Genomic DNA, 14,039 nt, shown 5'->3' with positions numbered 1-14,039 from the left:
AGGTTGCAATTTTTGGAGAACGAGTTAGCAATGTTAATACAAGGAGGTATGTCTATTTCTGAATATTTCTTACGAATGAAGAGTATTTGTGCTGAAATTTCAGAATTGGATCCGGATGAGAAGATCAGTGAAGGTAGATTACGGAGATTTCTCATTCGTGGATTGAAGAAGGAGTACACTCCTTTTGTTACCTCTATTCAAGGATGGGCAAAGCAACCTTCAGTCGAAGAGTTAGAAAATCTGCTTTCCAATCAAGAGGCATTGGCAAAGCAAATGGCGAAGAATTTTGATTCAGATGCTGCACTCTTCTCAAAGGGAAAACATCATAAGAAACCAGTGGTTGGAAACAAGAACCATGAAAAAGGGTCAAACACAGAAACAGTTAAAGGCAGCTCACAAAACAACAAGTCTTTCAAGTGCTATAGATGTGGTAAGATCGGACACGTGAAGAAAAATTGTAGAGTGAAGCTCTCCACGGTAAATGCTGCAAGTGAAAAAGAAAGCAATGAACCACTCAACTGGGAGCAGTGTTTCACTGTAGAAGTAGCTGAAAGAAGGAACCATGTTGCTGAAAAAACAGTCCCTGATGAAGTTCTTTTCAATCAGGAAAGGGGCAATGAAGAGTGGATTGTTGATTCTGGTTGTTCTCATCATGTAACAGGAGATGATTCATTATTTTCAGAATTGCGACAACATAATGAAGAACGGGTTATTATTACCGCTGATGATTCCATATACCCAGTAGAAAATGAAGGAGTCGTCAAGATTGGTGATACGGATACAAATGTCAATTTCGACAACGTCTTTCATGTTCCAGGTTTGAAAAGAAATTTAATTTCAGTTTCTCAAATTACTAACTCTGGAAATTATGTCTTGTTTGGGCCAGACGATGTAAAAGTTCTTGATAATGTGAAGACAATTGATGGTGATGTTGTTTTGACCGGTAAGAAGAAAGGGTCTTTGTTTGTCTTGGCAGCAGGGGAAGCCTATGTGAAGAAAACAAGTCAAACGGACAACTCAGCAATCTGGCATGCTCGGTTAGGCCATTTGGGTTATCAAATGCTGCAGCAAATTTCTTCTAACAGATTAGTAGATGGACTTCCAACATTGAAGAACGTACATGAAGATGTGATTTGTCAAGGATGTCAGTTTGGCAAATCACATCGCCTTCCGTTTAAAAGCTCATCCAACCGTAGATCAGCCCCTTTTGAATTAGTGCACACAGACTTGATGGGACCAACAAAAACACCAAGTTATTGTGGGTATTCTTATGTTATGGTGATGGTAGATGACTTTTCAAGATATACATGGGTAAAGTTCTTGAAATTGAAGAGTGAGGCACTCTTGAACTTCATAGAGTTCAACAACACCATAGAGAAGGAATTTGGGCAGAAAATAAAATGCCTAAGAAGTGACAATGGTGGAGAGTTTATGTCTGATGATTTCTTTCAGTATTGTGAGAAAAATGGTATTCAAAGACAAATGACATGTCCTAATACTCCTCAGCAAAATGGGGTAGCAGAAAGGAAGTTGGCACATCTCGCTTCAACAAGTCTTTCATGGATACACGACAAGAATCTTCCACGAGAACTTTGGGCTGAAGCATTTCAATGTGCGTGTCATGTGATAAATAGATTACCACCTTGGCCAGGTAAAGAAAAAACTCCTTTTGAATTGTTATATGGATTAAAACCTAATGTAAATTACTTTCGTGTGTTTGGTTCTGTTTGCTATGTTCACATTCCAAAATCAAATCGAACCAAACTTGATCCGAAAGCAAAAAAGTGTCTTTTTGTGGGATATGATTCCAGCAGGAAAGGATGGAGGTGTATGAATCCAGAAACCAGAAAGTTTGTCACCTCTAGGGACGTTGTATTCGATGAGATTTCCACCTATTATTCAGCCCAGAAAAATTATGTGCAGGAAGTAATTCTCAGTGATGATCAAGAGCAACCTGTTCTTGAAAATGATTTACCAGATTCAGATACAAATGAATCTCCAGCTGATTGCCACTCAAATGGCAACGATCAACAAGTTGAAAGAAGGCCTATAAGGCAGAAAAGACAACCAAATTACCTCAAAGACTACGAGGTTCAGTTGTGTACAATCACTTCATGCTTCTTTGTAGGAGAAGTAGATGAAGAACCAACAAGTTTCGAAGAAGCCAAAGACCGTCCAGAATGGGAAGCTGCAATGCAAGAAGAAATTGAAGCATTGAAAAAGAATCAGACATGGGAGTTGGTGGTGAAACCAGAAAACTGCAAGCCCATCACTTGCAAATGGGTTTACCGTTTAAAGAAAAACTCAAATGGAGATGTTCAAAAATACAAAGCTCGACTCGTTGCACGTGGCTTTTCTCAAAGTTACGGATTGGACTACGAAGAAACATTTAGTCCCGTGGCGAAGATGGTAACAATAAGAACCATTGTTTCTCTTGCAGCTTTCCGAAATTGGAAGTTATGGCAACTTGACGTAAAAAATGCTTTTCTTTATGGAGAGTTGGATCGTGACGTATTCATGGAGCAGCCTGAAGGATATGTTGCGGAGCAGTATCCTAACCATGTATGCAGACTAAGGAAGGCGTTATATGGCCTTAAACAAGCACCACGTGCTTGGTATGGTAAAGTTGCTCAATACTTTATCTTTTGCGGCTTTAAGGTTTCAAATGCAGATTCTAGTTTGTTTATTAAATCAAATTCAAATATGCATTTGATGGTTTTATTATATGTGGATGATATGATCATCACCGGAGATAATGACGCAGAAATTTCGATGCTGAAAAATGAACTTTCTGTTCGATTTGAGATGAAGAACCTAGGGGAGATTAGTTGTTTTCTTGGTTTAGAAATTGAAAAATCAGATCAAGGGTACTTTGTTTCTCAAACGGGCTATGCAAGGAAGTTGTTACATCGTTTTGGCATGGGGGAGTCAAGAGAAAAAACCACTCCAATGGAGCCACATCTCAAATTGATCAAAGATGAAGGAGAACCACTAAAGGATGTTATGAAATTTCAGCAACTGGTTGGCAGTTTGATTTCACAAGGCCTGAGATTGCTTACTCTGTTGGTGTAGTTTCTCAATTCATGCAGTGCCCAAGGTCTAGTCACTTGGAGGCAGCAAAAGGAATTCTTCGTTACGTGAAGGGTTCACTTGAGTATGGTCTTATGTACAAGAGGACTCAGAAGTTCTGTCTAAAAGGCTTCACTGATGCAGATTGGGCTGGAGACAAAAATGATAGACACTCAACTTCAGGCTATTGCTTTAGTACTGGTTCGGCTATGGTGTCTTGGTGCAGCAAGAAACAATCGGTGATTGCATTATCAAGCACAGAAGCTGAATATGTGGCAGCAACTATGGCTGCACAAGAGTGTATGTGGTTGAAGAGGTTAATAGAAGACATGTTCTGCAAACTTGATTATGCTGTCGAAATCAAGTGTGATAACGAAAGTGCTGTTAAGCTTGCCTCCAATCCAGTTTTTCATGCTCGGACAAAGCATATTGAAGTTCGTCATCACTACATCCGAGAGAAAGTATTGGACCAAGAAATTAAGCTAATAGGAGTCTCTACAAATGATCAAGTTGCAGATATATTTACAAAGGCTTTGGTAAAGCCTAAGTTTGAACATCTCAGAGCAGCTCTTGGAGTTCTTGATCGGAAGGATGCACTAAGGGGGAGTGTTAAAAATTAGTGCATCTACGTACTAAAGTTTCTGTTTACTTAGTCAAATAACTAATTTCCTAGATTTTAGTAGCAGTCAAGTCATGAAGTATTAGTCTAAGTAGTTGCAGTTTTTTAGGAGTTTACTGTTAGTTTTATGACTATAAATATGATATGTATCAAGTTAGTTTTCTCAGATTTCTTCAAGCAGAAATAAAGAAATTCTCAAGTATCTACTGTTTGCCTATTTGCTTAAGTGTTGCTTCTCTTTGTTCCAGATTTTTCTGTTTTTTGTTTTAGCTTAGTCTCCATCTTCTCCGCCATTTTCTGACTTCCTCTTTCACCGATTTCTACGGTTTTGGTTGAGTTGGGCCAACGTAAAGAAAACTTCGAATATAAATCCTTAAATTTTATACAAAGGGTTAATATCTTGACCTATGAAAATGCTGAGTGGGAAAAAACTTCATGTCCCTATGGAATTGGTGACCCTATACATCAGCAAGTGGTTCCTATACAAGCCACCAGTCTTTTGATCCATAGCACAGGAGCACTCACTTTCAACCTTTTTCGAGATATAATGTCAAAATCAAAATTCTCTAGCTTCATTTCAATATTCTGAGTTTTATCATACAACAGAAAACCTAAAGAACTAAAACCCTGAAGAAAGAAGAAAAAGGAGACTTGTTATCCAAGCTCATATCAGAATGTTACATTTATGGTATAAAATGAGAGTAAAGGAAAATATACTTTTCCCAACAACTCCGAAGAATATCCTCTCACCAACCCTTACTATTTAGACAATTTCATTCGCGAGGCAAGAGCTACTGATTTTGCATCAGTATTTGACATTACCCACTCTTTCTCTGCTCTTCGCCGGTGTTGCCTTGCGTTCTTTGCTCTCTTTGGCGCTAGTCTTGTGTCTCTCTCTACGAAAGCAAGTCTAAATCTCTCAGCTATCGGCAACTCTGTGGAGTTAGATGTAGATGGAATTATGACCTTCGGAACTACCCCAGCAACTGCCCATGTCTTGGGATCTATGTCCTTGACAACGTGATCATCTAAGATAGTATCTGGTAATGCTTCGTGAGGAACTTCCAATCCTCGGAAACCAAATAGAGATGGCTTTGGGTTCACTAAAATACGTGGGCATTCGGTGGCTAACTTATCCAGTGAATCATCGTCAATCTTTGGCTGAAAAAAACAGGAAATGGAAAGTGAGTTATGGACGTTTCCAAGAGAATAATTTAGATAGACGAATAACCAATCATTTTGGGACTAAATTTCGAATTGTAAAGATACACATACCCATACAAGCCAACGTAGTGACTCTGCACCTTCGGCAATGTCCACCTCATCAAGTTCCTCCCACGAATCCCCCTCGACGTCAATAAATTTTGGCTTAAAGAGACCCAAGCATCTACGTGCAGTAATGTCACTCCTTGGACACCCTCTGCAATGATTATATCAACTACATTTTAGACTCTTAGAGTACCGTCCATGAATGGGTGCAGGAAGAAATAACTCCTATATGGAACAAATAAAATGTTTTTTTCCATTTAGATCCCTTTTTAAAGGGTATTTTGCAGTTACCTTTTTTTTTCAGGAAGTTTGTCTCTTGATTTATCTTCGAGTTCATGCATAATAATTGTTAAAATAAATACTTCTAGCTTTTGAAACAGATTGTTTTGATAAGGAGAGGCATGACTTCCAGGAGGTAGTGCGGTACCCTTGATTCGAGAAAAGTAAGACAACACATAGTACAGAAGAAAATAACCTAAGTCAAGATGTTCGAATAAAAGCTTTATATCATCTTCCTATGCCTACATCTCCTTGAGGGTTACATATGAACTAACTAAAATATGTATGTTTTAAATTTGAAATGTGAATTCTTTAGCCCGAAACTCCAACTGATTTTTAAGCTCATATTTGGTAAAGGTGTTGAGCTAGTTAAGTTCCAATAGTCTCGTTGTATAGAAAGAAAAATTACGGTTCATAAAGCAACAATTAAAACCTAAAGGAACCTATATTAAGATAGTGATCCCCCATAAAGAAAAATTACGGCTCATAATGAAACACGCAAGGAAACTAACAAAATCAAATCCATACCCGCATCTCAATATCTCCAATGAACGACAATGGCGCACAAGGTCTGAAACTCCTGCTGCAGTAATTTTGGCACATCGACTGCACGAAAACGTCTCTTTAATATTATGAAATTTCGATAATCAAATCACCAAAACACATTAAGTGATGTAGTTAAGAGTAGAACAAGGAACTTGTCCATGCAATAACGGATTTGGTAGGATAACTAAGGCAAGGACCATTCACTGATGAGTCCACATGCTAATTTATGTGCAAATGTCAATTAAAGCACATGGTGTTTGTTGACTTTGTTCGATCCAAAAGTACCTTGCGCTCTCTGAAGAAACTCAAAAGCATGTTGTCATAAGAGCTAGGACACATACCTTATATCAACAGCTCGGAGATGTTTCAGCATCTCCGATACTTTTGTCAGTCCAAAATCAGAAACATCAGAACCAGATAAATCTAGGATATCCCAAGAAGTATCAGCCAAAGAAATCAGGATTCCATCATTTAATAACTTTCTTCTCCTGGCGATTGCCACCATAGCTAACTGTTGATCAAATAGGAAATTTTAAAACGCCAAACAATAATATGGAAGTACTTTTGGCAAAAGGGAAATCATATCTAATTTTCAATATCGGGTCTCACGAATGTGGTATATGACGTGAACTAACACGGGCTGTGAACTTGGAGGGTTCAAGATTATACTTAATAGTCATTTACAAAACAAATAACAAATTTCAGATAACACATAAAGCACCTTAGTTTCTGGTGGAAAATTGGCAGAAATTTGACCCAAGTCTTGAATAATATCCTCTAAATGTTGTCCGAGAACGCCAATACACAAACTGAGAAGGCTTCGACATTTGGTCTTCTTACTAAAACTTGTTGAACTTTTAAGTATACTTATTTCAAGAGGTGATCCTGCAAATAAGCATTGTCAATTTGTTTTCAATATAATGACATACAATATTATTCCTATCACAACAGTGGTGTCCAAGCAATCTTAACAATGAAGCTGAATTACATAATTGGTCATAGTAATTCTTTTATGCAATTGGGACAGCTAAAGTATTGAATTGAGCACTAAAACTATCAAATTTAACATAATCTGTTCTAAAATCAATTTCAAGAGGAGATTTTGAAACCATTAGGAGATTCAGAGCAAAGATATTGATATGGGTATTTGGGTACTAGGGTATTCTCCCCTATACAAATTTTATATCACAAAATTCAAATTGAAAAGAACAATTGATCATCTAAAGAGGAGGGGTGAAGGAAAAATGGGTTTAAAGCTACTTACCGGATGATTGAAGTGTTTTGTTCCTAGGCTCGTTTGAATTAAGGTTGAGCTTCAGTAGGGAGGAGGATGTCAAGGCGACAGAATCATCCTTTCTTGCCATGAGAGAGAGAGAGAGATGATTTGGTTGAGAATTGGGGAAATGGGGCACCGTCACACCGTGGAGTTTTGCTCAGAGTTGGACCCACCCAGCTCTATTGAGTCCAATCCGGTGCCTTCTTGGTTGCCAGCGTTTTTTTTTTTTTTTTTTTTTTTGTGAGAAATCGACTACGATCTACGTTAGTCCTTACAAGGCACTGGTTGCCAGCGTTGAAGGTAACTTGACCGATTTGAGGTGGGGTCCTGCTAAGACCACCCGGCTAAAAGGTTGTTTGCACTCGAAGGACGAGGTCAATCTCTTTTGACCCCAAACACCTAATGGCGCCCAAGTATAAATCGGCCCATATGAAACCCAAAGCAAAAGTCTCAGACCGACCAATCCAAACACTTGCTTTACATCTCGCACAAGTCTGTCCGGGAGTATTTTTAATGGTAGATTTGAATCAAGGGTTTGGAATCAAGGTTCTTTCCATGATGATTTTACACTCTTTCTCTCTCTAAAATAAGATTTTTTTTCCTCTCCTATTCCTCGTCGTGGACCGATGATAATGGGTTTGGAAACAAGGTTGTTTACATAATGTCTTTGCCGTAAACATCCCGGTGCTTTTAGCCGGACCTTTTGAGGTGTAGTGAATAAAAATTGCGAACTTTTGTGTTGTGGCCTATAAGCTGACGACTTATTAGGTTAACTGTGGCCAAGACCGTGCTATGGAGTTCTTGCAAGGTCTTAATGATCGATTCTCTGCGATCCGTAGTCAGGTATTACTTATGGAGCCATTTCCCTCGATCTTGCGAATTCACAGTCTCGTCAAACAGGAAGAAGTCCAACAGAATTTGATGCTTGACTCCTCCATTGGATCGGATGCTGCTGCCTTAGCCGTCTCTCACTTTGGTTCAACTAACACTACTCGTTTTGATAGGTCCTCGGATAGGTCTATTCGATCTGACCGTTCAGACCGATCAAGACCCAAACGTCCAAGACCATTTTGTGATCACTGTCAAGTCCATGGACACACGGAAACGACCTGCTATAAACTCCATGGCTACCCACATCGCCAACGAACAGCCCCTGTTGCCGCTACTGTCCAACAGGTACCTGCCCCTAACGCGGCGCCTTTAGCTACTTCGATGACAGCTGAACAGTACACCCATATCTGCAACTATTTGGCCCACCAACGACCAATACCTTCAGCCTCCTCTAAAGGCACCTCTGTTAGCTCACCGACAGCAACCACGACTGATCCAGTGGTCAACCTAACAGGTACTTCCTTCTCTCCTACTCCTTGGGTCATTGACTCAGGGGCATCTCGACACATTTGTTCCGATCTCACTTCGTTCTCTGCTTATTATATTGCTCCTCCCGACTTTTATGTACGATTACCCGACGATACTCGTATACGAGTTTTACACATTGGTTCGGTAATCTTTAACAAATCTTTTTATCTCAATGATGTTCTTCACATCCCATCATTTAAGTTTAACTTAATCTCTGTTTCTCGTATTTCTCGTTCACTAAATTGTAATGTCACTTTCAATTACTTTTCTTGTGTCTTTCAGGACCTAGTGACGGGACAGAAGATTGGACGTGGTGATCCTCGTGATGATCTCTACTTTCTTCGCACGGAGCCTTTAGTCGGTTTTTCTAATTTTTCTAGTAGTAGTGCTAGTTCGAACATATGGCATTGTCGTTTAGGCCATCTTAGTGTCTCTCGTTTTAAATATTTAACTAGTAAATTTTCATGTATTCCGTTTGATTCAATGAATAAAGCTCCGTGTATGATTTGTCCTTTATCTAAGCAAACGCGTCTACAATTTCCAACTAGTTCTTCTACGACTACTAAACCTTTTGAACTACTACATGCCGACTTATGGGGGCCTTTCTCAATCCCATCTTTTTCGGGTTGCCGATATTTCTTAACCCTCGTAGATGACTTCTCTCGATGTTCTTGGGTATTTTTCCTTTCATCAAAATCCGATACAAAAAATTGCTTATCCAATTTCTCTACATTTATTAAAACTCAATTTCATTCTACAATATCTACTCTTAATACGGGAAAGGGTGATATTGTTTTTCCTCCCATTCAAACCCTTCGTTCCGATAATGGAACCGAATTTATGAATAAAGACGTACAATCTTGGATCCAACATAATGGAATTATTCATCAACGCTCTTGTCCTTACACACCCCAACAAAATGGGGTGGTTGAAAGAAAGCACCGCCATATATTGGAAGTGGCTAGGTCTCTACGACTACATGCTAACTTACCACTTGAGTTTTGGGGTGAATGCGTCTTAACGGCCGTATACATTATTAACAAACTTCCCACACCTCTTCTTGATGGTTTGTCACCTCACGAACGACTACTTGGTTCTCCACCTTCTTTCTCACATTTTAAAGTCTTCGGTTGCTTGTGTTTCGTTCACGATCCACATCCGAAAACAAAACTCGATGCACGATCATCACCCGGCATTTTCGTCGGCTATCCTCATGGTCAAAAAGGATACAAAATTTATATCCTTTCTACCAAACGAATCATCGTCTCCCGGAATGTCATTTTCCATGAACGCCACTTCCCATTTGCGTCGGCCTTTCCACCTACATCCTCGAATAACTCTGTCCGCCCCTTCATTAATCTTGAAGACGATGGATCTTATAAGCACCCTCCTGTTTCTATTCCAACAGTGCCTCCTGCTTCCCTAGACAATCAAACGCCTGCTATAGGCACTCCCCGTTTGGATAATAACTCACATATGGCCTCTCCTGTTTCGGACTCCTCTACAGGCACTCCCACTACGCCTCCTGAATCAGCCTCCTCTGCAGGCACTCCCACTATGCCTCCTGAATCAGCCAACACTAATCCCGAATCTAAGTGTCCTACTGCCACCTCATCAAACTCTCGGCCTCGGCGCGATCGCCGGCCACCATCTCATCTTCATGATTATGTGTGTACCGCCCTCTCATCTTCCGCTCCTTCTTCAAAGAGTGATATCACTTATCCTCTTTCCGACTTCATTTCTTTTGATTCCTTTTCTACTCCTCATCGTGTGTTTCTTACTTCAGTACTCACAACGATAGAACCTCGTAATTTCACTCAAGCTATGACCTCGCCTCATTGGCGCGAGGCCATGGCCAAAGAAGTTCAAGCCTTGGAATCTAACAATACTTGGACATTAGTCGATCTCCCTCCCGGAAAGAGACCCATTGGTTGTAAATGGGTCTACAAAATCAAACATAAATCCGACGGATCAATCGAACGTTACAAGGCCCGTCTGGTGGCAAAGGGATATACCCAAATTGAAGGTTTGGATTATAATGACACCTTTGCTCCAGTCGCTAAACTAGTAACAGTTCGTGCTCTTCTCTCTATTGCCGCCATTAAAGGATGGTCTTTACATCAATTAGATGTTAATAATGCATTCCTACAAGGCGATTTAGATGAGGAAGTCTTTATGAAACCACCTCCCGGATTTTTGCTTAAGGGGGAGAACCGTGTATGTAAACTCAACAAATCACTCTATGGCCTCAAACAGGCCTCTCGGCAATGGTTCTCTAAATTCTCTTCTGCCTTACTTACACGAGGATTTGTTCAATCTCTTGCAGATTATTCCTTATTCACCTATTCAAAGGGCTCTATCTCTCTTTATGTCTTAGTTTACGTTGATGACATTATCATAACGGGAACAGACACGAATGCTATTTTCAATCTAAAAATATTCCTTGATACTACGTTTTCTCTTAAGGACCTCGGAAAGCTTCAATATTTCCTTGGAATTGAGGTCTCCCGTTCCTCCAAAGGAATTTTTTTATGTCAAAGACGATACACCCTTGACATACTTGAAGACTCTGGGTTAACGGCTGCCCGTCCTTCCGCCTTTCCAATGGAACAAAAATCTCGTCTCGGACCTGATCATGGAACTCCATTACCAGACCCTACTATTTATCGACGTTTAATTGGTCGCCTCATTTATCTCACGGTAACCCGTCCCGACATCACATACGCTGTTAACAACCTCAGTCAATTCATGCAATCTCCTCACAATTCTCACCTTGAGGCCGCACATAGAGTTCTCCGCTACCTAAAAGGCTCTTTAGGTCACGGTATTCTTCTTTCTTCTTCTAGCCCTCTCCACGTCACTGGTTATAGCGACTCTGATTGGGCTGGATGTCCCACTTCCCGTCGTTCTACAACCGGTTACATTACCTTTTTAGGTTCTAGTCCGCTTTCGTGGAAATCAAAGAAACAGTCCACTGTTGCACGATCTTCGGCCGAAGCTGAATATAGAGCTTTGGCCTCTCTCACGTGCGAACTTCAATGGCTTAAATTTCTACTTCATGATCTTGGTTTTGATCATTCATCTCCTATGTCCGTTTATTGTGACAATCGAGCTGCACTACATATTGCCGACAATCCTGTTTTTCATGAACGCACGAAACATATAGAAATCGATTGTCACCTGGTCCGTGAGAAGATCAAAACAAAGTTGATTGCTACAAATTTCACCCCTACAACGAAACAACTAGCTGATGTCTTCACCAAACCATTAGGCGCGGATGCCTTCAAGAAGATCATTAACAAGTTGGGCATTCTCTTCATTCCTGCTACAACTTGAGGGGGAGTATCACGGATCATATATCCGACCCACATGGTCGGATCAACAACCCGGTCGACTACCCAAGAGAAGACCCATAGACTTAGTCAAATAACAAACTTAGATTTGTATCTTGTGTATCTTTGAATATCCTAACTATATCATAAACTATATATACTTGTAACCATAATACTTATTTGAATACAAGAGAAACATTTCTCAAACCTATCTCTTTCCCTCTTCTCCTCTCACTCGGTTTCTCTCTTTATCTCCACTAACAGTAGATAGATCATTCGATCTATCTCTCTCTCTCTCGGTTTATTAAACTTCACATTCTTAATTCTTATACAAGGATGATTCAATGAATTAGGAAATAAACACCCAAAATGAGACATTTAGATAGATATAGAACAAGATTAATGACTCTATGCGTGGGAATAATCCCGGCTGAATTCCGGCCGGGGTACGATGAAAGAACAATATATATAAGAGGGGAGAGGAAAACCAAACTTGATCAAGCTAAAGCATCAGCACCAGCAACAATCTCCAAGATCTCACCAGTAATCTTAGCTTGATGTTTAACGGAGTATAATTCATCGACAGAAGCTTCTTTAATTCACCGCCATTATCAGTAGCACTACTCATTGACCTCATTTTAGCAGCTAATTCACTAGCCAATGATTCTTGTAATGCCCCTCAACTGTTAATTCACTAGCTAAATCACTTAAGCTAGAGCATCAAGAATCCGAACTGGGTCTTGTTCAAATTGCAATATTGGTGAGAAATCAACAGTTTTAGTTATAACTCAATCTCTTTCAACTGTTAATTTCCCTTCTTAAGTTGTTAACCTGAATAGTTCATCTTCTGCTGCATCAACACATTTCCCATTTGTATCACAGGTTTCTCCTTTCGGTGAAAGTGGTAGTAAACTATGAATAACCCTAAAACCTAAACTCAGTGTTAGAAAAATCCCACCTTCAAGAAATTTATCAACTAGTATATAAGGTCTTCTAATGAAATAAGAATTACCCTTTTTTCCAACACTAATTATAGTATAATCAAGCCCTAATTATTTCAATTCAGAGATTCGTTTCTCAGCTTTTTTCAAGATATAATTATTAAAACCACCACAAAGACCACGATCACCAGAGACAACAACAACGGCTGCTTTTTAATAGGACGAATATTTGTTCAAGAGATATCAATATCTTCAGTTTGAAGTTTTTAATTAATATTATAAAGAACTCCAACTAGGGTTTCTAAAAGGGTCGACCACTTACAACTGCTTCTTGAGCTCTTCGAACTTTTGCAGTAGCAACTACCAACAAGCTTCATTGATTCTGTAATTTTCTGGGTATTAGGATCACGAAGATTACAACGAATTGGGTTTACAGATGAAGATCGATATGGGTTTATTGTTGAATTATAAGATGGGTGGTGGAGAAATGGGTTGAGAGCGGATTTAAATGAGAGTGAAGAGGAATCAGAAAGAGATGGTTTGGATGAAACCAACATCGTTAAATTGAGCAAGACAAGATCTTGAATTGATTAGTGGATTTGATCTTTAGAGTTCTAAACAGAGATCTAGAGAGAGATCAGAGTAGAATGGGGATGATGTTCGATTTGGGGTTTTGGGATGAAAATCTGGAGGGAAATGAGAGGCGAGGGAAATTGGAGAATTTGACCGTCGCCAATTGTGGGTGAGAAGGGTTTGTTTAATGTTTAGGGTTATTTCCTTTTTGCCCCCCAATTTGTGACTAGTTTTCTTTTTGACCTCCTATTGTACATAAACTCAAAATTATCCCTTTTTTCTAAACTTCTTCCAATTTCTGTTAGTCTCAATATTTATCGTTTAATAGTGCTCATGCGTTTGCCAGCCCGCCACATGCTAGAATATTTATCCTTTTGAGGTTGTCAAATCAACAATAATGCTTCTTACATTCAGGTCTACTATTTTGTTTGAATCATTTTCATCAAGTATCTTCAAAACCAGAATTAAACGCCTTCTCATATTTGTTTGTCAGATGCCATGAATACTTCTCCTCTCTCTCTAGATTTTTTTCCCTTTGGTTTCAAAAAGCTTCATCAATAAGATGATCAAATTGATGATTAAACAAATATATTTTTTTCAACAAAAATCTTTGAGTTAATTCATATTTGGCCCCCTACTTTGTGACCAGCTTCTTTTATGGCTCCTTGTTTTCTGTAAATTCAAATTTGACCCCCTATTTTCATGTAAATGTCATAACTACCCCTACTCAAAATCTTTTCTTATGACTCCTTTGAATCGTTACGAAGAAAATCTCG

At 39.3% G+C, this 14,039-nt stretch overlaps 1 protein-coding gene and 1 pseudogene across 1 annotated transcript; both read right to left on the bottom strand.

The window, feature by feature from the left end:
* Nucleotides 1-4,240: 4,240 nt before the first annotated feature.
* LOC147555838 (uncharacterized) lies at nucleotides 4,241-7,564 on the bottom strand. Its single transcript, XM_086663528.1, has 6 exons — nucleotides 7,047-7,564; nucleotides 6,504-6,667; nucleotides 6,124-6,293; nucleotides 5,765-5,842; nucleotides 4,964-5,108; nucleotides 4,241-4,849 (listed from the first exon to the last, which is right to left on the bottom strand). Exons 1-6 carry the CDS (start codon nucleotides 7,144-7,146, stop codon nucleotides 4,448-4,450), a joined length of 1,059 nt encoding a protein of 352 aa, XP_086519654.1. The 5' UTR covers nucleotides 7,147-7,564; the 3' UTR covers nucleotides 4,241-4,447.
* Nucleotides 7,565-12,115: 4,551 nt separating this feature from the next.
* LOC147555837 (ATP synthase gamma chain, chloroplastic-like) lies at nucleotides 12,116-13,381 on the bottom strand (annotated as a pseudogene).
* Between the last annotated feature and the right edge of the window lie 658 nt (nucleotides 13,382-14,039).

This window comes from Eschscholzia californica, unplaced genomic scaffold (assembly GCF_041429995.1).
Source record: "Eschscholzia californica isolate CP2 unplaced genomic scaffold, dmEscCali1.0.p SCAF_2, whole genome shotgun sequence".
NCBI lineage: Eukaryota > Viridiplantae > Streptophyta > Magnoliopsida > Ranunculales > Papaveraceae > Eschscholzia > Eschscholzia californica.
This window is presented reverse-complemented; position numbering and strand designations above follow the sequence as displayed.

Coding starts and splice junctions, on each gene's coding strand:
- LOC147555838 (XM_086663528.1), bottom strand. CDS start 7,146: ATGGCAAGAAAGGATGATTCTGTCGCCTTGACATCCTCCTCCCTACTG. Junction 6,294..6,503: donor ATTTTCCACCAGAAACTAAG/GTGCTTTATGTG, acceptor TTTGATCAACAG/TTAGCTATGGTGGCAATCGC. Junction 4,850..4,963: donor CACTACGTTGGCTTGTATGG/GTATGTGTATCT, acceptor TGTTTTTTTCAG/CCAAAGATTGACGATGATTC.